Source organism: Solanum tuberosum, unplaced genomic scaffold (genome assembly GCF_000226075.1).
Source record: "Solanum tuberosum cultivar DM 1-3 516 R44 unplaced genomic scaffold, SolTub_3.0 scf00078, whole genome shotgun sequence".
In the NCBI taxonomy this organism is placed as follows: Eukaryota; Viridiplantae; Streptophyta; class Magnoliopsida; order Solanales; family Solanaceae; genus Solanum; species Solanum tuberosum.
In genome coordinates this window covers 35,666-63,251 of record NW_006239005.1, presented here as the reverse complement: position 1 = coordinate 63,251, position 27,586 = coordinate 35,666, and the positions used below count along the sequence as shown (strand labels likewise).

Here is a 27,586-nt window from a genome sequence, read left to right as displayed (position 1 = left end):
CTAGATTAGGCGGTAGTGGTGGTAACGCCGCCGTAATGGGCAGTGAATTTGGGAAATTGACAATTTTTGGATGGATGCTAAGTAAAACGTTAACCAAATTAAAATATTTAGTAACTCAATATCTTTTTATTTATTAAATTTTGATTTGATACATTTATTAATAAATTATACACAGTTCATTTCAAAATAATAAAATTGTTGAAACATTTTCTATATTTCAAATTAACTTAATTATTCAGTCTTTAAAACTATTTTTAAAATATTCTTTTATTTTTATCCTTCATTTGGCATGAATTATTTTCTTGGAAATTTCTTACATTAATGTGGCTGAGAATTTCAAAAAAAAATGTTAAAGTTTTACCTCCAAAGATTTGGTTTCAACATAAATTTTTTGTCATTTTAAGGTAAAAAAGTTGTCAACTAAGAAAGACCGGAAGTCCATGCGAGCCGGGCTGATATTAACCAAAAAGATACCCTCCTCAAAAGGGCCTGAAATCAAAGACCCAGTCAGGGATAGAGTTGAGAATGACATTAAAATTGAACAACTGTGTAGGAGTACTAATAAGTTTTGTAAGGGTATAGTTTATTTAATTGAGTGAAATTAGGCCAGTAGTCTTTCTGAATGTGATAGCTGAAACTGTGATTCTTCGCTCGATCAATTCTGGTTACATATTGAATTTTGTATTAGAAATGAATAAAAAAATTATTTAGCATTAAAATTAGTTATTAAGATTAATGTTATTGATGAGTGGGAGGAAGATATGTTGGATCTTTGAAAAATGGATTTGAGTTTCTGAGTTGGATTGTGTTTAGATTTAGGTTTAATTATATGAGGATAAATAAAAATAGTGTCACATTTTTAATTAAAAACTTCTATATATCATATTAGATTGTAGTAGTTGTTATGTGAAAACATAATATATATTTTTAACCTAATAGGTGAAAGAAGAGTATTTTAAAATTATTTTTAATACGTCATTTTGACCCTTTTTAAAAATCAAATTGGTATTGATGAAAATACTTTAAAACATAAAAATATGGTGAATTGTCATTGTAGCAGAAAATAAGTTTATTAGATTATTGACTTGTCTGTTGAAGTTTGTTTTTAGTTATTGTAGTAGTTCTTAGCAAAATAAGTTATTTAGTTTATAATGAATTTGAATTTGAATTTTATTTAGATTGTTTGAATTGTTGAGATATTTTAGATTGTTTTAAATTTCAAATTATGCATATTATGTTTTTTATGTTAGCTATTTAAAGCCCTTAATGCTTAATAAAATTATTGAATGTCGTTGAAAGCAATTTCAATCCAAAGAGAGATATTTTCAACCCCTTTTTGCTGCCCCATTTTTAAAAAACACCAAATGTGGTATCAAGAGCTTCATTGATCTTACGGGATCTGTGAAATCTTTCAAAGAACTATCATACTATTTTTAACCCACAAGGGCTATTTTTCAATCCTTTTAACTCATCATGACTACTATTTTCAACTCATGTTTTTTCCAACGCACAGGCTTTTCTAAATCAACTCTTAACCAAAAATAATGGCAAATAGCAGTCTCTCTTTGTGCCTCAAAAATTTTCACACGAAAATTATAAAATTTTGTCTGTTTGAATAAAATCATATTTTGAAACATATGTGATATGTGATGTTGTGATGGAAGAAAAGCTCTCACAACCTCTCCCTGCAATTCCTACAAAAGTTCAGATTAAAGCACTTTCAAATAAACTACTACACAAGACAATGTCACGATTGAAGCACAGAATCAAAAGAAGAAATTTTGCAAGTTTAAAAACAATGAAAAGAATCAAACATCAACTTTCAAAGTAGAAATTGAGGAGGGGCATTTTTTCAATTACAGTGACTGGAGCAAAAGAGGAGTGTTGAAATTTCCTTTTAGTTACTGCATTAGTTTTTAGAAAAATAAGTTGTTTAGTTTATAATGAACTAGTAAACATGACGAAAAGATATTAGATTCATGATTTTTTTTAAATAGTATTTTAATTTCGATCTTCAAATTCAAATAAATTAAATATTAAATTCTAACTCACTTTAACTATATTTTAAATTTCTTCTTGAGGTATTAGCTTCATCGAAAAAGGAAACAATTCCTTGATTGACACAATTTAAATATCTCGTTCCTTTTCTTTTATGTTGAAGTAGTAATAATTGAACGGTAATATGCTTTTATCCATCTAACTGCGTTCTTTTCTAGAGTTATGATATAGTAATAAGTATAAAAATCACTTAGTTATCAGGTAACAAAATATATACACTTTAAGTGATAAATAAAATAAATGCTTATAATATGTCATTTTCTCATGCAAATGCAATTGTTAATGATCTTGTTGAAGAAAAAATACTAAAAATTAAATAAAAAATACACGATTAATAGCCACAGAACTTCTGCCTTAGAGAAACTGTCTTAAATAAAAGAAAAATATTAAGATCCTATATATAAAAATATTTTTACAATGTTTTTCTTTCATATATCATGAAAAAAAATCAATATAGTGACAAACAATTATAAATGTGATAAAATCCACATAGTCATCCTCCTCTTTCCAAATTTCTTCTAAATGACTCTCGGAAGCATTATTAAAATTAAAATGATTTTAAGTTTTATTACCACATTGACACATTTTTAGAAATCGAAGCATTATTAAAATTCAAATGATTTTAAGTTTTATATATATATATATATAGCTGCCTTCCTCCTAATTTCATAGTCTATAAATGATTAGTAGCGTGAACTACTCTTCCCAGTTTGCAAATCAAATGACAATATTTGATTAATTAATTTAATTACTTTTGCATGCCTAATTTATCATATCATGAATCATTATAATATTTAAAATATTTTTGTAAAAGAATGAAAGTAGTAAGAATAAAGCATAATCAAGAATCATAATGATATAATATTGATTCAAGAAAGAATAAATTTTAATTTATTAAACATCTAGTTGTAGAAGAAATCGTTAAGACTTCTTCAATTTTTTTGGAAATATGCCTTTTGAGTTTAATTTGTTATATGGTTAATTTGTAAGGTCGTAAGCACCTAAAATAGGATAAAAGATAAATAAAAAAACTAAACTTAAAAAGGCAAGTTATTATGGGTATAAACTTTAGTGTTATAAAAACTTATAGGGAATAATTTGTAACATAAATTTTTAATTTTTTTACGCTAAAGATTAAAAAATTCTAAAGATATAAATAAGAAAAGAAAAAGAATTTAAAAAAGTAGATGCATATGAAATTATGAATCATGACCCAAGTGATGTCTCACCTCACCTCTTCTATATCTAACTTTACCAAATATATAGCGAGATTTTTATGAATACAAAAAAGCTACTAAATTATCAATAATAAAAATGAGCTATTAGACGATGAATCTTTTAACTTATGTCTTATCATTTCACATTGATAGAGAAGTTCAATAGCACATATTTTGACAAATCCCACAATACGATCTAAATTAGATAAGGTAATAAGTTTGAATGTAGGTTAATTTTTTTTTAAAATCAAGAAGAATTTCAATTAGCATATCAATTGAGAAATTGAAGTCTAAATAAAGAATGATATTAAAAGAAAAGTAAGGATAAGTTATAAACAAACAAAATATCAAGAAAAAATTGTGTATGACATTTATCATTAACTAAAGCTATTTAAAAATGTCAAATAGGAAAAATGGGTCATTACTCTATCAATATAATCATCAATTTTTTTGTACTTACCCCTAAAATCCACATTAATATAAGAAGTAGAATAATGCATATTGTGATAATCCACAACATAATATAATATAAATTAGAAAAGATGATATTCTATGCATTATGTGAAAATAACATGAGATGAAATTTAATTCATCAATTGAAAAATCAAAATTTTAAATAAAAAACAACATCAGAAATGAAATTTAATTCATCAATTGAGAAATTAAAATTTTAAATAAAAAACAACATCAGAATAGAAATAAACACAAGAATAAAGCAATATAATAAGATAACATGATAAAATGACAAAACACGATTATACAAATATAATATTTTGTTTCAAATAAATTCAAGAATCTATAAAATAGCAAACCAATTGAAAAAATAGTCATCTAAATGATAATGATGAAATTGTGATACAAAATAGCAGAACAATTGAAAAATAGTCATCTAAAATGATAAAGATGAAAGTATATGATTCAAAATATCATTATTAAAATCTTATATAATATTAATATTGGTAAACAAAAACAAATAAAATGGTACTTGAATACTGCCTAAGTAGTCCCATCAGAAGGGAAGCAATTGGTGAACAAAAAATATTTCTCCATGACATAAATAGTTAGAGATTTATAGTAACTAGAGCCGTCAATATGGGCTAGGCCTGTTGGGCCGGCCTAGCCTAACCCGAGATTTACTAGGGCTGGGCTAAAAAATTTGGAGCCCATTTAAAAAAAGGGCTTTTAGCCCGATTTTTTTAGGAAATCACCAAGTATAGAAGTTGCATCCACTATGAAAATGTCTAAACACTTGTTGCTACTCGAAATTGGTTACATGATTTTTCTCAAACTAGTAATATATTTTTGTGTACATTTAAATATTATAATTCTCAATTTAGTTATTTTTTAATATTTAACTAATTGAAACCGCATATAAATTGCAGATGAAAATGAAGATGTTAAGACAACCTTCCCACAAGTTGATTCAGATATGCTTGATGAAGATGATCATGAAGTGTTAGATACGTCATATGTTTCATAAAGTGTTAGATACGTCATAAGTGTCATGATTTTTTAAGGAGTTTATTTTTTACTTTTTTATGATTGGAATATTGTCGTATTTTTTGTGTTTTATAGTGATCATTGCAAAACAATTAGGTTAATGTTTCTATTTAGATATTTATACTTTTACTTGAAAAAATACTTAATAAATATTATAAAGATAATTTTATTTGTGGATTTGATTAACAAGTAGTAACATTAACACCATGTAATATTGTTTTATCGATATTTTATGATAATATTTTTAAATTATAATTTATAATTTAATTTAATAATTATAAAAAAATAGTATACTTTTTTAAAAAGTGGGCTGGCCCGGCAAGCCTGTAGCCCACGTACTTGTGGGTTGGGCCGACCGTTTTCTGACCCACACAAAAAATAGGCTAGCCTGGCCTGGCCCGTAAAATGTCAAAGCATGTATGGGTTAGCCCGAATGGGTTGGGCTAGCCCATATTCACAGCTCTAATAGTAACTATGAAAGGAGATAATGACTTCATCTCCACAATTGATTTTGAGATAAAAAAAATATTTAATGTCATAAAAGAGTATAAATAATAATTAAAAGAGAAGATGAAAAGTTGAAGAATTGGTCATGATCTTAGACGTTGGGGGAGAGGGAGGGTGGATTGTTTTTACCAATAAATTAAATAAATTAATTACAAGTGATTATAGATAAAGAATAAAATATTAATTAAAATATTTAGACAATTAAAAATCCCAAAAGAAAAAAGAAAAAAATGAATGGAGGTCATAGAGAGGTGCCACATCACCTTGTCTATGTTCCTCCTTTATATATATAGAGAGAGAGAGATTTGAATTTTAAATTTTATTTAAGTTGATTGAATTGTTGAGATATTTTAGGTTGTTTTAAATTTCAAATTATATAGATTATGTTTTTTATGTTGTCTATTTAAAGCCTTAAATGCTTAATAAAATTATTGAAAGCAATTTTAATCCAACGAGAGATATTTTCAATCCCTTTTTGCTACCTCATTTTCAAAAAACACCAACAGTGGTATCAAGAGTTTCATTGATCTTACAGGATCTGTGAAATCTTCAAAGAACTATCATACTACTTTTTATCCGCAAGAGCTCTTTTTCAATCCTTTTAACCCGCCAGGGCTATTGTTTTCAATTTGTGCTTTTTTCAACACACGTGCTTTTCTAAACCAATTTTTAACCAAAAGACAATCTATCAAGTCTAACTAAAAAGATAAATGACTCGCAATGTGAAGTCTCAAGCCAATACAACTAAAACAAATGAAACTGAAAATATAACATAAGTTCTAAATTCAAAACAAATTATTCTTATGTCAAATTTCAACATAACATACATAAATATGATTTAAAAGAAAAGGAAAACCTAAGTCTATAACCTTACCCAACAATGAATTCTACTTTAATTTAAAAATTACATTAAAAAAATAAGCATGGCATAAAAATAGATAATACAAAAAATTGCATGAAATCACATAAAGTAAAGATTGAGAATGAGAAGGAAATGAAATATAAAAAATAAAAAATAATCTTTTAAAATATTTAGAATAATAAAAATAAAAAGAGAATTTGAAATAATAGAAATTAAAATAAATTAAGACGAAAAAATAAAAATAAGAATAAGAATTAAAAAGTAATCAGCTTGTAATTATATCATGTAATTACCAGCAATTCACAGCTTGTCCCTGGGAATTGGAGAGTGTAATTATCCCCGATCAATTACACTCAATTACCTGCTGACCAAGTAATTATTTGATCAGACAATGTAAATACACTCAATTACACCAAATTCAGTTACCAATAGGGATGACAATGGGGTGGGGAGGAAGTAGAACAGGGCGGGTTTCATCGTTTGCGGGGTAGGGCGGATTATAGCTTTTGCGGATTTGGGGTGGGGCGGGGTGGGTTTAGCTATGTATTTTCAAAATTCTTGCGGAGCAGGGCGGGGCGCAGATTTGAGGTAAAAGTCTTTTAAATTCGCTGGTCTACACTAACTTTTGCATCAGTTTTTGATCTGTTTGGTCAATGTTTGGTGTTTTTTTAGATGAAAAAATGTTTTTTAATAGCCAATAAATTAGAAAGGAAAAAAAAACTTGTTGACATATTTTGTTTCTTTTTTACTACATTCAATAATTTGCTTATTACGTCATATGTAATCAATTCAAAATTATCAACAAAAAATATTACTGACTGTTTGGAATAGTATTAACATATTAATTTTAGAGGTTAAAAAAATTATTAAGCAATTAAAATAATTTAATTTTTTTGGTTAAACACTTATGCATCTGATATTTGAAACCTTTTAGGGGTGCGGGGCGGGACAAAGCGGGTTTATGTAGGGCGGGGCGGGGTGGGTTGAAATCAATAAATGATGCTATGCGGGGCGGAGTGGATTATAATTTTAGCGAATTTTTCCCGCAACTGCTCCGCCCCGCTCCATTGTCATCCCTAGTTACCAGGTGACTTTCCATGCAGACACTTTAAAGTAGATTTTATGCATTGAATTGTAGAAATTCGAGTAACAAAATGTTGTTTTGAGAGGAAAAAAATATAACTACACATCTTATATAAATGCCTGAAATTTCAATCATAAATAACCGATCCTGCAAAAATTGGTTGCATTTCAATCATGTGTGAATAAAGTGCAGACAACAATAGGTGCACTTCAGTTATATATTGTAAGGGATAAAAATGGATGCACTTCGATCAGATATAGCTTAAGTTAATTAAAGACAGATTGAAGAGACTGCAAATAAGAACTTTCGATCCAGAAAAGCTCAATAAGGTTGGTATTTGATTCTTCAATTTAGTTTTATCAAGCTTCAATTTTTTTATTTAGGACAAGTATACATTGAACACCTAATCAAAATAATTCAATTCAATTTTTTCAACTTCAATTCGATTTGATTCAATGTTTCTAAAGTAATTTTTTTTCGATGCGTTTGCCGTTATTTTTCCCTTTTACTTATTTTCCTCTTTCCAAATGCAATAAAAATTTCATGCATTTGCCGTTATTTTTCCCTTTTACTTATTAACCTCTTTCCAAATGCAATATAAATTTCATGGCATTGTCATGACAAATCAATTTTTTACTTAATTTTGACTTGACGAGTTGTTCAAAGATATGTGAATATTCTATTTGGAAAAATTGTGAAGTAATAATGGCATCGTAAAATTTAACACCTCTGCAATACTTTGGAATAGGGTTCATTTTGTGTAGGTCCATTAACTTTTCCCCTAAAGTCATCTTGAATTTCCGATACAAGAAATTTCTGCTACTTCCTCATTTTATCTGTTTAGTTATGTTTTTGTACTATTTGGAGAAAATGACATAAATGGTCCCTAAACTATCACAGTAGGTCTAAAATAGTCCCTAAACTATACACTTAACGGAAATAGTCCCTTAACTATCTACAATCTTGTCAAGTTTGGTCTGTATCTACTTTTTATAGACAACCTTAAAAACTTCGTAATTCAGCTACTCTCTCTTGATTTTCTTTTTCCCTCTTCTTTTCTTCATTAACGCTGCTATAGTAAAGAAAAACTTGTCAAGTTTGGTGTTGTTTTTGTGCAGTTTGGGGTAGCTTGGTGATGTTTTTTGGTGCAGTTTTTGTGTAGTTTGGCGCAGTTTCTGTGCTATTTTTTGTGCAGTTTGCAGATGATTTTTGGTGCTCGAGTGCTTTTGGTGCAAAATTTTCGTAGTCTGATGTAGTAGTTTGGTATTGATATTTTAATGGTTTGATGTTGCTGTCTAGTGCTGTGTTATGTACAGTTTCATGCTGAATTTTTGGTGTTTTAGAGCTGCAATTTGATACAACTCGAATAAAATAACGACCAACACACAATTACAGTAAGACAGTGAAGAAAAGAATTGGACAAAATAAAGTGAAGAAATAGTGAGATAATAGAGCAAAGAAGTGGTAAAAAAAAGTCGGGAGATAGAGAGTAAATTAGAATAACAAGTTTTTTTTTTTTTATAAAAAGTAGATATAGATCAAACTTGACAAGATTGTAGATAATTAAAGGACTATATTTGTTAACTGTATAGTTAAGGGACTATTTTAAACCTACTGTAATAGTTTAGGGACCATTTATGTCATTTACTCTACTATTTGCAGCAAAAGGTAACAACAAAATGGCTAAGGTTAAAACATATTGTAAATTGCGCATGTGTTTTAAATATCATCCTTAGAAGTGACTACTTGGAGTTCTTCTACTATAGGGTGTGCCGCATGCATAATCATTTAGCGGTAACAAAAAGTGGGAAAGAACAGCAATTGAATTTCACATTAAACAAAACCCCTGAAAACCAGGATTTTAGAGTATCGTTAACAAAAATATAGCCTGACCGGACATGGCCAGATGAAATTGATCACACCAATCTAACGACAAAATGTTGATTTCTACTATAGATCCTTCAAAAAGTCTAGGGTAAAATGAAAAAAGTAATACAAATCGAACCAAGTCTGCCTTAATAAGCTCTTTCAAGATCAAACCATCAACTTAACTCATGAAGCACTTGGCGCAGTCTCAGATTTGTCCGTCTCCATTGGCTCAGCAGCAGGTGGTACTTCACTGCCAGCACTGGCACCCTCAGTTGCATTTCCAGCATTAGGACTCTCTGCACTCGGAGGTTGTTGCTCTCCTCCTTGAGGAGATTGAGGTGGTGGTGTCTCGGGAGTTGCTGGCTTAGGCTTTGTCATTATAGGCCTACAGACCCTGTAGATACACAGATAGTTAACAAGTGGGTTAAGCAGACGGAAAAATAGGTAAGTAAGAAAGAAACAAAGAGGTGCTCCGACATGGAAGACGGACAGAGTGAGTGGAGAAGCAAGAAATGTTATCAACACTTTGGAGTTAAAGTAGCCCAAATATTTAAATCCGCAAGTTATGGTAAAACAATATCAGTGAACAAAAGTACCTATCAAGTGCCTCTGCCTTCTTTCGAACATCAGCTGACAAAAGAACAGGGTTGGCATATTTTGGTAGAGCATCCTGCTGCTGCTTTTTCTCTCTAAACCAAGCCTCGGCTTCGACACACTCATTCAAAACCTGGGAAGTGCAAGAGAAACATAAGCATCAAACCACATTCTCAGAAGAAGATGGGTGCTATATGATGAAGAAAAGGGAAGGCAAATAGCAAGATCAAGCAGTTATATCCATACCTTCTGCTTATCTGCTAAATCAATGTGATCAAACTTAGGATCAGTTGAAACTGCCGCCTCTCTGTAACTATTTATGCAATAAATAAATTGATCAATCACAGGACCCCTCTCCGTGTACTCCTTGTATCGTTGCTCAATTGGGTCACCTTGCTGCAGATTCACACTAAATCAGCTCTATATATGCCAAAACAGTAGCAAAAATAGGATATGCGAGAAACAACCAACCTTTTTAAGCTCCTCAAGCTTGGCAATGTAAACACCCTTAGTTTCATCCTCTCCATCTTCATACAACCAATCTTCCACTTCTTGAAGTACAGCCATAAATTGTTCTCTTTCTGAATCAGTTACAAACTCTTGATATTTATCTGAAAGCTGGATATATAAAGAAGAAAGTTGTCAGTGACATAACAAATGTTTTCATACAACCACCATAAAAAGCCAACCGATACCTTATTCCTCATGTCATAAACATAGGACTCAACAGCATTCTTCTTGTCCTTTGTCTCTTCCATAACACGGTCCTGAAGAGCCATTTCAAATTCTTTCTCAACAGCCTTCTGAACATCAGCAGCTGCCATTGCACCATAAACAATCTCAGTCACTGGTACAGATGTTTTCTTGACCTTCTTCTTAGGGGCTTCGACCTGCAAGGAAATGAACACAATAAATGCTAAGCTTTACCAACATCAATGAGCTAATACACGGAGAAAAATAAGAATATTAGTTACAACCCAACATTAATTATGCGACAAAAACACTACAGTGATGCATTTCAAGGATTAAAATATAGGTAAATATAGCTAAGGCATGTGCTCCCTATGATAAATCAAATCCTGATGATTTAAAGAGATGCATAGTCTGATCAGTAACAATCAAGTATGACTGATGGGAAATATTAACTAGCTAGATAAGTAATTATAAGAAGTAAAAGAGTGATGTGTTACCTTAGCATCTGTCTCCATTTGGACAGGTTTGTCTCCAGACTCTGGAACACCATTCTCAGCCCCTGAAGCAGCTGCAGCTCCTTTTGCATCCTGCATATTTACATCACTTTCTGATGTAGTTGAAGGAGCAGCATCAACTGAAGCTTCATCTGTTTCCATTTTGGCAGGTTCCTTAGCTGTCTCTTTAACAACTGGGACTTCCACCTCTTCTTCTTCCAAAAGCTAAATTACAAACCAAAATTATGAGATCAGATGATATTGTTTCCATTCACTAGATAATTGAAGGGAAAAAAAAGAATTTTTGGACTTACTGTTGCAGACTCAACAGAGACGATACCATGCAGGTTTAGGCGTACTTTGACTTTTAGTTTAGCCCTTTCACCCTTCGTAGATTGGAATGGTCCAATCTGTCAAAAAGTTCAAAGAGAATCCAAGTGAGCCAAGGACTCACCAGAAACCAGCGGATCTATTTTCCTCTATAATTTTTAAAAAAAAAACATAGAATCCAATTAGTAAGTGGAACTCTGAAATACCGTGTAAGTACTGATTTTTGCTGGCGCCTGCAGTTCACTGACATCAGCATACTGTACATCTATTGTAAATGTGCCAGATCTGTAGAATGTCAGAGCTTTCACACTGGGTATCGGATTCCCTTTGGGGAAAACAATCGTGCTCTGATGATTCTCTAAAGCTCCATTTTGTGCATCTGGAGCAGGCCCCTTCCACGATAATGCAATTGGGAAAGGGAAGCTCTCATTGACCTTCAATCAGCCAAATAGAATTCTTAGTACAGTTCTTACTCATAAATCAGCACAATCTATTGTGCTGGGAGCTAGATGTGCAACTAGTAGCATAATATTTAAGAAAATGTTAAAAGCAACACAGCTGGCATCTGCTTCACCAAAAATCTTAGTGGTTCTATAATAAATCATGCATTTCCTTCATCCTTCAAGAAGGCAATTTCTTCTACCTCCTAATTTGTCGTTCATTACCCTTATATTTACACTTGATTCAAGTTAACCAAATGCAAACAACTAAATAAAACAAAGGAAAAATCAAAAGCATGTTTCAATACTTGTCTTAACACACTAAATTGGTGCCTACATATATAATTTTGTTTTGATTGGTTTAAATAAAATGAAGTTGAAAACCCTGAATCCAAATGACTATGGAAAAATATATTGACCAAGAAAATGCAAAGCTGACAAGCTGTTACCTTGAATTCTCGCACTTTAAAGGTAGGACTGAGAATAGCGCATTGCAGTGCAGCTCCTTTGGCCACACATTCACTTGCATTCATGGTGCGCCTCGGTTCCTTACCGAAGAACTCTGTCAAAATCCTCATAATTGCAGGTACTCGGGAGCTTGACCCAATAACCTCAACTGCATGAATGTTCTCAGTAGTAAGCCCAGCTTCAGCAAGAGCTTTCTCCAGTGGTTTCTTCACTCTCTCCAGTATAGGGATGCTGATTTGCTCAAACTCATCCCTCTTGAGAAACCCTCTAACATCCTTCTCATCCATTAAACACTCTATATTCAAAGGTGCCTCAGGGTTTGCACTGAGAACCTTCTTCAACTTTTCACAAGCAGCTCGAAGCCTAATGCATGCCCTAGCATTTTGGTAAACATCAATTTTGTATTCTTCCTTGAACTTTGCAGCAAAATGTTGGAAAATAGCTTCATCAAAATCCCTCCCACCAAGATTTCTGTCAAACGAATGAGCCAATATCTTCAATTCGCCTTTCTTAAAGCCAGCAATACAAACTTGCAAGCTTGCATGCCCAACGTCAACAAAAGCAACATTCACTGGGTCATTTTCAGGTAAATCTGTCTTGTAAATACCATACGCTAATGCAGTAGCTGTTGTCTCATGAATTAGATGCAAAGGATGCAAGCCAGCAATGGTGGCTGCATCCATTACAGCTCTTCTCTGGAGATCAGTGAAATAAATTGGAATTCCAATGCAACAATCAACTACTACTGCATTGAGATTCTTCTCTGCTATAGTTTTGAGATCCGAAAATACCATTCCAAGAACCTGGGTAGGTGTAAAAGTTCTCACTTCTCCCAAATATCGCGCATGGATCAGGGGATATCCATCAGGCCCTTCAGTTACTAAGAAGGGAAGTGTCTTAATATCTCTTTGCAGCTCGGGATCTGAAAATTGCCGTCCTATTAGCCTCTTTATCTGGGAGATGGTATTCTTTGGATTCATCATGCTTGATGCTGCACCAGCAGTACCGAGAAATCTTTGCTTCTCTCCGAAGCAGACTATAGCTGGAGTTTCCCTTTTTGATTCATCATTAAGTACGACATCAATTCCTCTCTGCCTAGCAACCGCAACAACGCCTCTCTCATTCCCGAAGTCAAAACCAACCACGCTCATCTTTTCTGGCTGCGATAACTACAGCACAAAGAAAGTACCTAGACCACATCAAAAGACAAGAATCAACTAAAACGCCAGCATCCTCTGTGTGTGAATCTACATGAAAGAAGCCATGGGTTTTAAATGGTAGCACCCAAGAGCAACATCAAAAAGTGATTGATTTTCAATTAATAAGCTAAGAAAGCCGATCACTCGTGGACGGGCTTTCTTGGAATGCGATTACTCTATACAGTAATTAGTAACTATGAATTCACAGAAGAGGGCAAATAAGTTCTCTCTTTTCTTTTAAGTAAAGAGAGTGAATAAGATGGCGTGAAGTGATCAACAATCTCCAGCTAGGAAAGCTGATCACTCGTGGACGGGCTTTCTTGGAATGCAATTACTCTATACAGTAATTATGGATACACAGAAGAGAGCAAATAAGTTTCCTTTTTAGTAAAGAGTGAATAAGATGGCGTGACGTGATCAACAATCTCCAGACACGTTCAAAAACGTCAACAATCAAAATAACATAGACTCAAAGTTCAAGAATGATTCTTCTTTTTCTATTTCCCCAATATCCAAAGTATCCAAAGTTCAAGTACACAATTTTTATCTAATTTTACTACCAAGGAAACTTTCATGCGAGAATGAACTCGCACACCTACCGACAAGGCAGGAAACTACAGTAAACCACCAACGCAAACTCAATTTTTTTAATATACAATCTAGCAATACACCAAATCCCTATATTTAACCTATATAAATTTTAACAAATAGGCTCCACATTGCCTTATATAAACTTAAGAGCCTATTTGGATTGACTTTGACTTATGACTTACAAGCCAAAAGCCATTAGTTAGAAATCCTAACTTATAACTTTTGACTTAGATCCAAATGCTTAAAAGCACTTTCTAATCTTACTCAAACACTACAAAAGTGCTATAGAACACTTAGAATAGGTCAATCCAAACAAACTTTACATAATATAAACTCAATCATACCAAAAAAAAAACACTCCGATGTTAAGATTGATCTGATTGAAGATTAAGCAAAGATCATATCACAACAGCACCCTACCTAGCTTAACGGATTTTCGATCCACACCTTTCTCAATCTTCACACCTTTAATCATAAACCTCCTTAATCATTTGTTCACGTCTTGTAATTTTCTAAGAATAGATTAAGAGTTCGCCAAAGCAACCAACAATGCAGGAACAACAAACTGCAATTTTCTACTAAATCATGAAACTACAACAGAGTCCATATCACCACAGCATACAACAGATTCAGTTTACTCCTAGCAAAACACTAAACAACATGCAATTTAACCGACAATACTACATCTCCAGCTAAACATCACCAAATCTAAGCCGAACAAACAATCAAAAGCAACAAAATTGTAGATCTGCAAATTGAAATACAGAGAGCAAGAGTTTTGTGATGCAAACAATACCTTGAAGACGAAGAATGGAATCGCAGTTCTACGAGGCAAAAGGAGAATAGTATGATAAAACAGAAGGGTTTAAAGGAGAGCAAAATATGTAAATGGAGGAGGAATGAAGAGAAGAGGGGTTTGTGTAGAATTTTCGAGTTATATATATTAGCTTTTATTTATTTATATTTCTTTTTTTTTTTGGAGACTAGGGAGGTTCGAGTGGTCCTAGATGGGTCTAGAGGTATTCTAGAAAGTTCTCATCCTTAGTGCACAAATAGCCATATGTAGAAAGTCCCATTTATAATTTAACCATTAACCACATACATCTGCTCATGTCAATTTTCAAATAGTATACATATATTATTTTTTAAATGTGGTATTAATAGAGTAGTTTTGAGAACTAATCAAATGTTTTATATAACTTTCAAATATGCAACAAACTAAAAAAAAATGAACTAATAAATTAAAATGAAAAGAGTTTCAGAAAAACCTTTAGTTAGATACAGATATGTCAACGAACAACTGCTTACTTCTAGCCGTTTTTATATAGTAGTAAAATAGCTTAAGACTTAATTCAAAAAGAAGTTATATAATGATTAAGAATGAAATAATTAATTAGGTAGTGATTACTAGATGGTGATTGTCCATGTACGCACGGACCAAACTTAATATGAAAGAGTTACATTTTGGAGTTTCGCCTATCAAACTTAATACAAAATCTTTGGTAGAGATAAAGTTCGATAAATTGTAAGCTAACACCAAAAAAGGGAGCAGTCTAAAGAGGATTCGGGGGGGAGGGGGGTCATAAATAAAATTAGAAGATTTGACCTATTGCATTCTGAAGGAAGAGAGCTTCATCAATTTGTGTTAATTAATCCCCTAACTTTCCTTGAGAGATCAGAGAAAGAGTTGAAATCATGAATTGCACCAACACTATAACTCCTGAATGCTAATATATTGACAGGTTTTTTTTTTTTTTTAATAAATTACATCCATGAATGGATGTGCATCTTATTTCTTCCAGCAAAAACTTACATGTTGATGCACCTTTGAGTTCAAAGGAACTCAACAAAAGTTGTCAGTTCCATGACTAGCGATATGTACAAAAGTAAACTAATTAACTAACAAAGAAGTTGGCCTTGTCATATTTAATTCTCATATTTAACTAACAAATATTGACAAGTTTGTTAGCTTCCATGAAGCAATGACAGATGATCCATGAGTTTCAACTATTTGTTATGATTCTTGAATCAACGTATCCAATCTCCAAGGCATTTTCATTCTCCGTTTATTCATTTAGCTAAGAGTAAGAATCAGTTTCTCTCAAACCCTATCGTAACATCTATTAACCCACTATTTAAGACCATAGAGTAGTGCACGACCTTTAGTCATGTTGCTAGTACCTTGGCCTAGACCCAAAGAGTTAGCAAACATCATGTTGTATTGGTTGTCTGCCTGTCTCTGATTAGTCCTCCTCCACCACAACACACCAAATATATATTGAGTGGCAATTGTTACAAATATTAATTAGACTGTAATTAGTTGAAAATTTTGCTAATATATACATACACATCATATTGTTTTTTTTATATAAAAAAAAAAGAAGCAATTGTGCACTCTTTTTTCTATAACCCAAATCATATTTATTATATCTTCTAGCGATTTGGGGTTGCGATTCGCAGTTTGTAGTATGTTTTAAAATTTATTTGTTATTCTTAGTTGATTTGAAGCTTTTATAATATTTAATACAATTTTTATTTTTATTTTTTATTTTTGTCAAACTATTAAAATTTGAAGTAGTTAACTAGTTTAAATAGGATTTGAGACTACTATTACTTGGAAGGTGTTTGAAATTTCACAAATCTACAACAAAAAATTAAAGTGTTTGAAGTTTTACAAATTCACGGCAAAAAAAATAAATTAACCCACCTTATTTCGTCCCATGATAAATTTTCAAAAATTGCAACCTACCCTATCCAATCCTGCCCCACAAAATTTAAAATTACACTACCTAGCATAACTTTAAATCTGCACTACTCTGCATATATCCCGCTTCATTTTCATCCCCACTGCTTCATTCTCCTATAAAAAGATCTACATTTACTTGGTCTCAAACTTCTCATAGACATTAACCTAAATACGTACAAATAATTAAATGATGTTCGAGTCATGTGAAATAATTAAAATTTTAATTTTCCTCAATTAAAATGCTTTGTTTTTAACAAATTCAATATTTAATGTATATAATTAATTCTTACCTAAACTAAAAAATGTTCATAATTAGAACTCTCAAAAATTAAAATATTTTTTTATAAATTAAGAACATTAAATGAATTGAGACAAATTATTTTGTACTACAATCAATTTTGGAATTGAAATCTTGCCATAATCAATTTATTTCAGTGCTAACGGATTAAAAGATATCTTAATTATTTTAATAAAAAAAACAATATTTTTAGCACTTCCCTAATCAGATACATAACTACTTATTTTAAGTTTCATCACTTCTAATCAAACACGTAACTATTTTAAGAAAAATTCAATTTCAGCATTTCAAAAGTACATTTAAGCTTAGGTGCTTAAAAACTACTTTATTCAGCTAATTCAAATAGGCTCTAAATATATTTGTTTGCAACAAATTTTAGAGCCGAGAAAAATAAAAATGCAATCACAAAAAAATAAACAAACAAGAATATTTTATTGATTAATCAATATAAGTACAATTTTGTTTTTCCCTTGATTCTTCTCTCGTAATATTTCTCCATGATTCGAAGGTCGTTAGTGGAATATTTCTCAAACTATGGTGATTTAAATTTGATCTCTTCATGAATTTGCAGAATATTTGAAATGCCTCTCCAAGAAAATATATTGTCCTTTATATAGGCATGAGATAGGGTTTAGGGTAGAGTTGTGACGTCCTAACTTAAGACAGGAAGTCCTACATCGGCAAAAACATAGGAGAGATGTTAGGTATATAAGTAAGGAGGCCTTACCAATTAATGACGTGTTTTAAAGTTTTGCGGACCTAAGCCTAGAGCGGACAATATCATTAGTAGATCGGATCGTTACAAATGGTATCTGCGTCACTCTTATGTCAGCCTTGTCGATTTGGGCCAGAGTTCAACTAAGTTTAAGCAAATCCTGATAAGGCGAGGCAAACCTCAGTACTGAGTCTAAGGCAATCTCATATGGTAGGTCAACCCTCAGCGAGGACGTTAAGTTCACAAAGGGTGTATGTGACGCCTCAACTTAAGACAAGAAGTCCCACATCGACAAAACACAAGAGAGATGTTAGGTATATAAGTAAGCAGACCGTATCAACTAGTGACGCGTTTTAAAGTCGTGCAGGCCTAGATCCAGAGCGGACAATGTCACTAGTGGGTCGGACCGTTAGAAGAGTAGCCTCCAATATTCCTAACTGAAATCAAACACGTCTTGTAGAGTCTCACAAAATTTGAATGTCTACAATATTATAAATTGCACATGCATTTTAAATAATAATTCTAAAAGCGGCTACTTTGTCTCATTTTATACTCTATTATACTTAGGCTTTATTTGTTTATGTTAAGATTCGGATGTCTAAATCTGAATGTATATCTGAATGATTAAGATGTGGTCTCTAGATCTGAACATTGAATGATTAAGCCTGTTTATTTTTCAATATTTGAATATACATAATTTATTTATATGTATATAATAATTATACAATTCAAATAAAAATTAATTAGACATAAATAAATTAATAAAATAAAATTATTATTTGATTAAAAAATGAAGCACTTAGGATCTGTTTGGATGGACTTATAAATCAAAAGTTAAAAGTCATAAGTAAATAATGGTACCCTTCTTTTGACTTTTGTCATATTTTTTTTTAAAAAAAATAGCCTAAAAATGGGTGCTTAATTATAATTTTCTAAATACCTCCAAAACTACTTAAAAGACAAAAACACCTAAAAATAAGGTAATCCAAACGGACATTTGTACTCGCTAGTAATGATAGAGATAGTTTAAAGTGGTGGTAGCGATGATAATAATTGTTGTTAGGATGATAGTGGTGATAGTTGTGAAAGTGGAGATGGATAATGTTGTGGTGACTATCATAACAGTGGTGATCGATAATGGTGTTGGTGCTTGTAATGATGAAATTGGTTGTCCATAGTTGGCGGTGTTGATGATGATGGCCGAAGAATGTGTGATTATTGGTGAGGCATTTTGTAGTAGTTGGTGGTCGTGCTAGTTATGATAATGGAGTAAGTTAGCAGTATAGATTAACCACGGTGATGGTAATAACTAACAATAGTGGTGGTAGTGGTGATCCGAGAATGTATGGTGATAGTTGGCGGCGGTGCTAGTTGTGATGACAGAGTTTGTTGATACTAGGACTTGACTATAGTGGTGATAGTGGTTGATACTAGTAGTGGAGGTGGTAGCAACTACAGAGACGGGAATAATAGTAACAATGGATATAATCATAATGATGAAAAAGATAAGAGTGATAGCAGCTAATAACAGTAGTTAGCAACAATGGCGGTTATGATAACAGAGGTGGTTGGTGGTAGACGTCGATAGAGTAGTTGATAATGGCGGTGATGGTGGTTGTGATAGGAAAAGTGATTAGTGATGGTGAGTGGAGATTGTGAATAGAGTGATAGAAAATATTATCCACATAAGAATACATCTTAATGATATTATGATTCTATTTTAAATTTTAGACTTATTTAACCTTGTTAAGTATTTAAATCTTGATAAATATAAATACACTTAATTACATTTTAACCTCCATTAAGTACAAGCAAATAAGACCTTACAAGCATGCTTGGTTGGAACTTGTAGCTTTTGACTTATAACCCACAAGACATAAATTAAGAATTTTAGCTTATAACTTCCAACATATTTCTATATTTTTTTAGTTTAAAAAGTAGTGATTAAAGCACATTTTTATTTTAATCAAACACTACATATGTCAAATTAAAGTTTGGACCAAACGGACTCTTTCTCATTTGAAGCCACATTCACAATGTCAGGGTTAGAGAAATAATATAACCAATTTGAGACATATTTATAAAACTTTAAACCATCAATTGTCGAGAGTTGCCGTTTCCTTTCCATTGTACTTGGTGTTTGCCATTATCTTCAAATAATTGAGAAACAAAATAGGCCACTCGTAACAAGCAGTCATTCCTAATAACAAGAAACGAAGTAGGCCATATAACTAACCCTTTCTCAATTTGCCAATGCCCAAATCAATATAATGAACACTATGAACCAAAGGTTCAAACAGATCAATCTTTGCTTGGAGTACAAACTACTTCAGATCCTAAGTTTCGGTTGATACCTCAAGCAATAGACCATAATTGCACGGAATTAAGAAAACGGAAAGTGCAGATATATTCTAGCTACAAGGAGCCAAACACAGCTCAACAAATCATTTAGTGACCAACAGAAAATGTCTGAGAACAGCAATTGTACTTAACATCAAAACCCTCTGAAAAACAGGATTTTTGAGAGTCGTTATCAAATAATATAACTTGACAAGACACATCTATATGGCCGAAATTGATCACAACAATTTAATGACAAAATCTTTGACTGCTACTATAGGTCTTTTAAAATGTATTAAGGGTAAAATGCAAAAAGTAATACAAACCCAACCAAGTTTGTCCCTTCATCAAACCATCAACTTAATTCATGAAGCACTTGGCAAAGTCTCAGATTTGTCAGTCTCCATTGGCTCGCCAGCAGGTGGTACTTCACTGTCAGCACTGGCACCCTCAGTAGCATTAGGACTCGCTGCACCCTGAGGTTGTTGCTCACCTCCTTGAGGAGGTTGAGGTGACGGTGTTTCAGGAGTTGCTGGCTTAGCTGGCTTAGGCTTTGTCATTATAGGCCTACACACCCTGTACAAACAGATAGTTAAAAAGTGGATTAAAAGCAGAAGGAGAAACAGGGAAGGAAGATTAGCCCAAATGTGGAAGGACAGCGACTAGCAAATCAAGAAATGATATCAACAAACTTTGCAATAAAATTAGCCCAAATATTGTGATCTACAAGTTATGGCAAAATCCGACCGGAGGCAATAACACTAGATGATTACTTCTCATTTGTCCAAGCCTTGGTGTACCAAGATACCCGATACCTTTGCTGGCGGAAGGTAGCAGGTACACTGTGGAAACACCACCGTTATCAAGAAAAAGAAAGGGAAAAATCAATAAACAACAGTACCTATCAAGTGCTTCTGCCTTCTTTCGAACATCAGCTGACAAAAGAACAGGGTTGGCATATTTTGATAGAGCATCCTGCTGCTGCTTTTTCTCTCTAAACCAAGCCTCAGCTTCGACACACTCATTCAAAACCTAGGAAGTGCAAGAGAAACATAAGCATCAAACCACATTCTCAGGAAGAAAATAGGCCAGCATTATGATGATGAAAAGGCAAATAGCAAGATCAAGCATACCTTCTGCTTCTCTGCTAAATCAATGTGATCAAACTTGGGATCACTTGACACTGCCGCCTCTCTGTAACTATTTATGCAATAAATAAATTGATCACTCACAGGACCCCTCTCCGTGTACTCTTTGTATCGTTGCTCAATCGGGTCACCTTGCTGCAGATTCACACCAAATCAGCTCTATTTATGCCAAAAAGACTAGCAAAAAAGGAAAGGCGAGAAACACCGACCTTTTTAAGCTCCTCAAGCTTGGCGATGTAAACACCCTTAGTTTCATCCTCTCCATCATCATACAACCAATCTTCCACTTCTTGAAGTACAGCCATAAATTGTTCTCTTTCTGAATCAGTTACAAACTCTTGATATTTATCTGAAAGCTGGATATATAAAGAAGAAAGTTGTCAGTGACATACAAATGTTTTCATACAACCACCATAAAAAGCCAACCGATACCTTATTCCTCATGTCGTAAACATAGGACTCAACAGCATTCTTTTTGTCCTTTGTCTCTTCCATAACACGGTCCTGAAGAGCCATTTCAAATTCTTTCTCGACAGCCTTCTGAACATCAGCAGCTGCCATTGCACCATAAACAATCTCAGTCACTGGTACAGATGTCTTCTTGACCTTCTTCTTAGGGGCTTCGACCTGCAAGAAAATGAACACTAAATGCTAAGCTTTACCGACATCTTTGAGCTAAACACACTGAAACAGAAGAAGAATTCTAACTATAACCCCAACATTAATTAAGCAAGAAAAGCACTACACTAATGCCTTTCAAGAATTAAAATATTGGTGAATTCATGAGTTCCCTGCATTTCATGCATAAATCAAATCCTGACAATTTGAACAGATGCCATAGGTTGATCTTATAACAATCAAGTATGACTGATGGAGAAACATAAACTAGCTCAAGCAGTAATTAAAAGGCATGAAAGAGAGACGTTACCTTAGCATCTGACTCCATTTGGACAGGTTCATCTCCAGATTCTGGAACACCATTCTCAGCCCCTGAAGCAGCTGCAGCTCCTTTAGCATCTTCCATATTTACATCATTTTCCGATGTAGTTGAAGGAGCAGCATCAGCTGAACCTTCATCTGTTTCCATTCTGGCAGGTCCCTTAGCTGTCTCTTTCACAACTGGGACATCTACCTCTTCTTCTTCTAAAAGCTAAATTACAGAAAAAAAGCCATAAGATTAGATGATATTCTTTCGATTTGGGAAAAAAACAAGAACGAGAAAGTCACAAATCTCTGGACTTACAGTTGCGGACTCAACCGAGACGATACCATGCAGGGTTAGGCGTACTTTAACTTTTAGTTTGGCCCTTTCACCCTTTGAAGATTGGAATGGTCCAATCTGTCAAAAAGACCAAACAAAATCCAAGTCAGCCAAGATCTCACCTGAAACTAGAGGACATATTATCCTCTAATTTTTAGAAAAGAAACCATAGAAACTAACTAATGAGTGAAAGCCTGAAATACCGTGTAAGTACTGATCTTTGCTGGCGCCTGCAGTTCACTGACATCAGCATACTGTACATCTGTTGTAAATGTGCCAGATCTGTAGAATGTCAGAGCTTTCACACTGGGTATCGGATTTCCTTTGGGGAAAACAATTGTGCTCTGATGATGCTCTCCATTTTGTGCATCAGGGGAAGGCCCCTTCCACGATAATGCAATTGAGAAAGGGAAGCTCTCATTGACCTTCACAATCAGCCAACTAGAACTCTTAGTACTTCTTACACTCAGAAATCACCATAATTTATTCTGCTGGGAACTTTGATGTGTAACTAGTAAATAATCTTTTAGTAAAGGTTAATAGTATAGCATTTGCTTCAACAAAAATCTTAGTAGTTCTATGATAAATTGTGCATTTCCTTCATCCTTCAAGAAGACAATTTCTTCTAGCTCCAATTTGTCATTCATATAACCATAATAGGTCATACTCAAACCACTAAATAAAACAAAGGAAAAATCGAAAGCATGTTTCAAAATTTATCTTCACTTATTAAATTAGTGCCTACTTAAATAATAAGGATCAAGGATTATCAACAGCATTGCAACACATGATGAAATTGAAATCCCTGAATCCAAGATAACTATGGAACAATATATCAGTCAAGAGAATGCAAGGTTGACAAACTGTTACCTTGAATTCTCGCACTTTAAAAGTAGGGCTGAGAATAGCGCATTGCAGTGCAGTGCCTTTGGCCACACATTCACTTGCATTCATGGTGCGCCTTGGTTCCTTACCGAAGAACTCTGTCAAAATCCTCATAATTGCAGGCACACGAGAGCTTGACCCAACAACCTCAACTGCATGAATGTTCTCAGTAGTAAGCCCAGCTTCAGCAAGAGCTTTCTCCAGTGGTTTCTTCACTCTCTCCAGTATAGGGATGCTGATTTGCTCAAACTCATCCCTCTTGATATACCCTCTGACATCCTTCTCATCCATTAAACACTCTATATTCAAAGGTGCCTCAGGGTTTGCACTGAGAACCTTTTTCAACTTTTCACAAGCAGCTCGAAGTCTAATGCATGCCTTAGCATTTTGGAGAACATCAATTTTGTATTCCTCCTTGAACTTTGCAGCAAAATGATGGAAAAGAGCTTCATCAAAATCCCTCCCACCAAGATTTCTGTCAAATGAATGAGCCAATATCTTCAATTGGCCTTTCTTGAAGCCAGCAATACAAACTTGCAAGCTTGCATGCCCAACATCCACAAAAGCAACATTCAATTGGTCATTTTCAGGTAAATCCGTCTTGTAAATACCATACGCTAATGCAGTAGCTGTTGTCTCGTGAATTAGATGCAAAGGATGCAAGCCAGCAATGGTGGCTGCGTCCATTACAGCTCTCCTCTGAAGATCAGTGAAATAAACTGGGATTCCAATGCAACAATCAACTACTGCTGCATTGAGATTCTTCTCTGCTATAGTCTTCAGATCCGAAAACACCATTCCAACAACCTGGGTAGGGGTAAAAGTTCTCATTTCCCCCAAATAGTGCGCATGGATCAGGGGATATCCATCGGGCCCTTCAGTTACTAAGAAGGGCAGTGCCTTAAGATCTTTTTGCAGCTCAGGATCTGAAAATTGTCGCCCTATTAGCCTCTTTATCTGCGAAATGGTATTCTTTGGATTCATCATGCTTGACGCTGCGCCAGCAGTACCAAGAAATCGCTGCTTCTCTCCAAAGCAGACTATAGCTGGAGTTTCCCTTTTTGATTCGTCATTAAGTACAACATCAATTCCTCGCTGCCTAGCAACCGCAACAACGCCACTTTCATTGCCGAAGTCAAAACCAACCACACTCATCCTTGCTGACTTCGATCACTCGATGTCCAACAGCACAAGCACGAGAAAGTCCCTGGACAACATCAAAAGACAATATATAATCAACTAAACACCAACATCCGATGTATCTACATTAAGAAGCTACAACAACAACAAACCTAGTGTAATCCTACAAGCGGGGTCTGAGAAGGTAAGTGCATACGCAGACCTTACCCCTGCCATGTGAAGGTAGAGAGGTTTTCCATAGACCCTCGGCTCAGGTATAAGAAAAATCATTAACAAAAGGAAATACCAAAGCGAAGAAGTCACGAAGAAAATAGCGGAGAAAATAACCATAGCAACAACACAAAATAATGCTAACGGAAAGAAAGGGAACATCAAGTAATAATGAAATCATCGACAAATAGAACCATTGACGATTAAGATAGTAGGAGGGTAATAATAACAGTACTAACAGGGGAAACTAGACAACGCTCGACTATCTACTAACCTTCTACCCTAATCTTGATCTCCATATGCCCCTTTCTAGGGAGCATGTCCTCGAGAAGTTGCAGGTGCGTCATGGAAGAAGCAAAGGGTTTTAAATTGTAGAACCCAAGAGCGACATCAAAAAGTGATTGATTTTCCATTTATAAGCTAAGAAAGAGGCTCCCTCGTGGAGGGGCTTTCTTGGAATTCAATTACTCTATCCAGTAATGATGGATTCACATAATAGAGCAAATAAGTTCTTTTTCCTTTTATGATTAGGGAGAGGAAACATAACCTGGCCTAACGTAATTAATAATCTCCAGACACGTCATTTAAAAAGTCAACAATCAAAACAACGTGGACTCCAAGTTCAAAAATGATATCTTTTTTCTAATTTACCCAATATCCAAAGCTCCAAGTATACAAATTTTATCCAACTTTCCCGCCAAGGAAACTTTCATGCATGAATCTCGTGCACCTATCGATAAGGAAGGAAATGATAGTAAAGCATCAACGAGAACTCACTCCTTTTTAATCTTCTATCTCCCAATACACCAAATCACCCAAAATTCACCCTATATAAATAAAATAGGGCTCCACATTGCCTCGTATAAACCAAATCGAACACATTTCCTTCCAATAATAAAAAGTCAAACCAATCACTGATCCAAAAAAGCCATTAGCCTGCTCTATTCTCCCACCGCCACCCCACCCGAAAAGAATCTTAAATCTTAAGAATTGATCTGATTGAGGACTAACCAAGAACTATCTACCTAGTAGATTACAACAGCACCCAATCTAGTCTACAGGATTTTCCATCCGCCCCCCTTATTAATCTAAAATTCACTATGTTTCTTCATTTAATTATCATTTATTCTCTTTACTCACATCAACCAACAATGCAGGAACGATAATCTACTAATCATCAAGCTATACAACAGTCTATATAACCACACCATACAACAGATTCAGTTTACTCCTAACAAAACATGCAATTTACAAAGGTAACTCTAAACATCACCAAATCTAAATCAAATCATAGATCTACAAAAGAGTTTTGTGATTCAAACAATACCTTGAAGAGAAAGATATCTGTTCCACGGACTCCGTCTGTGTACGATTGATCTTTTTCCTGAAGGAACCAAACGGAGAATACTGATAAAACGGAAGGGTTTAAAGGAGAAGGGTTCACAGTTTTATACTAAAATATAAAAAATGAGTCTTTTTTGTTGTGCACTCTTTTATTTGACTATATAGGGAGGGGGCCGTCGGGGAGGTTCTAGTGGTGCTAGATGCTTCTAGAAACATCTTCTACAACAATTAGGTCATGTTTTTGACAATTCCTTGTTGTATCAAACTTGGTAGTAGTTGGTATGGGCCTTGGGTCTAAGTGGGGGTAAAATGCACAAATTGCTTAGAAAATTTCTTTAACTATCTCTTTCTTTGAACAAAAATGGTATAGTGTATGAATCTCGAAAAGGTAAACATTCATTTAAATATTGGAAATGTTTTGGGATATGATCCGGTATTCCTGGACCTCTGTCTGCTCTACTATGGTGAATTGTGTGAACCGTTTTATTTAAAAAATTTAGATATCGGAGAGGGAACACTTTTATTTAGCTAATTATTATGTATTAACAGCCAGTAGGTTGTTGCTGAGTTAGAATACCCCAGACAATGTCATTTGAACAGTTGGTTAAAAAAGAATTTGGAAGAAAGTCAAGCGCTTTATCTTATTTATTTTGATTCTGATATGCTACAAACACAAAAGAAGGAAAAAAAATTGAACTTAGTGTTCTACTTGATTTTGCTTGACTTCTGATTCAAGGGGAAAAAAGGTGTACGTGAAGCTTAAATAACTCATTGAGAACGCTTTTTAAAAAGATTACGTGGTACAATTAGGTTGCATAAAACCCTTCTAGAATAAGTATTCAGCTGCTTGTGAATCTTCGGGGTATTTTTTTATTCAATGTTTGTTCAATTACTCTTTTAACTGCAAATGTAATGTTGGCATTGGGTTCGGCAATAATGATATATGTGATTTTTTTAGTTTTTGTATTTTTCATTTTAACGGTTCTCTCATCCACTTTATAACTCTCTTTCCTTTTGTCTCCTAAAATTTCTCCAACCAGATTGAAAATCTATTATAATAAATATATTCTAGGTTTTTAGCTATCTTCATATCTGATATAGTGTATCTGAAATATAGTTTGTAGAGTTTTACGCATTAATTAGTGTGCAAGGTTTTGAAGTAATTTGAGGAATTTTGAGAAGACTTTTATGAAAATCGATGGAGAAGAAGAATACTTTAAAAAAATGTTATGAAAATTACTTCTACCCATGTTGTCAACGTTTCGAATTTTGAAGAGTAACTATTAATAAAGATATCCGCTCCACATTTATTCTCCTTAAGATCTCCTTTTGAATTCAAAATCTCGCAAAGCCGTTCAATGAAAAAAATCACGTTTATGAAAAATTATTTTTGTTAGTGTTTTCGAGGGAAGAATAATCAACTTTTCACATGATAATACAGTAAAGTCAATAGTGATTTTAGTGGAGAAGAAAAGTATCATGTATGCACTCTAATATATATTGTAAAGTACCATAGTAGTTTGTGAATGGATATACATTGATATACAAAATTTGTACAATTATATACATTATGTAATGATAGATATACTATAT

The 27,586-nt window shown here is 33.5% G+C and overlaps 2 protein-coding genes across 4 annotated transcripts; both read right to left on the bottom strand.

The window, feature by feature from the left end:
* Positions 1-9,033: 9,033 nt before the first annotated feature.
* On the bottom strand, positions 9,034-14,843 carry LOC102601134 (heat shock 70 kDa protein 15-like). Of its 3 annotated transcripts, none has more exons than XM_015308360.1 (10): positions 14,703-14,843; positions 12,098-13,363; positions 11,415-11,642; positions 11,193-11,288; positions 10,882-11,103; positions 10,387-10,581; positions 10,163-10,309; positions 9,938-10,087; positions 9,694-9,824; positions 9,034-9,491 (listed from the first exon to the last, which is right to left on the bottom strand). In XM_015308360.1, exons 2-10 carry the CDS (start codon positions 13,265-13,267, stop codon positions 9,281-9,283), a joined length of 2,550 nt encoding a protein of 849 aa, XP_015163846.1. In that variant the 5' UTR covers positions 13,268-13,363; positions 14,703-14,843; the 3' UTR covers positions 9,034-9,280. The 3 variants fall into 3 exon arrangements, with proteins under 3 accessions (XP_015163846.1, XP_006346577.1, XP_006346578.1); XM_006346515.2 differs by having other exon boundaries at positions 12,098-13,305; XM_006346516.2 differs by having other exon boundaries at positions 12,098-13,285.
* Positions 14,844-20,053: 5,210 nt separating this feature from the next.
* LOC102600791 (heat shock 70 kDa protein 15-like) lies at positions 20,054-26,131 on the bottom strand. Its single transcript, XM_006346514.2, has 10 exons — positions 25,977-26,131; positions 23,285-24,506; positions 22,618-22,839; positions 22,397-22,492; positions 22,082-22,303; positions 21,586-21,780; positions 21,363-21,509; positions 21,139-21,288; positions 20,907-21,037; positions 20,054-20,581 (listed from the first exon to the last, which is right to left on the bottom strand). The coding sequence occupies exons 2-10, from the start codon at positions 24,452-24,454 to the stop codon at positions 20,371-20,373; spliced, it is 2,544 nt and encodes an 847-aa protein (XP_006346576.1). The 5' UTR covers positions 24,455-24,506; positions 25,977-26,131; the 3' UTR covers positions 20,054-20,370.
* Positions 26,132-27,586: the final 1,455 nt, after the last annotated feature.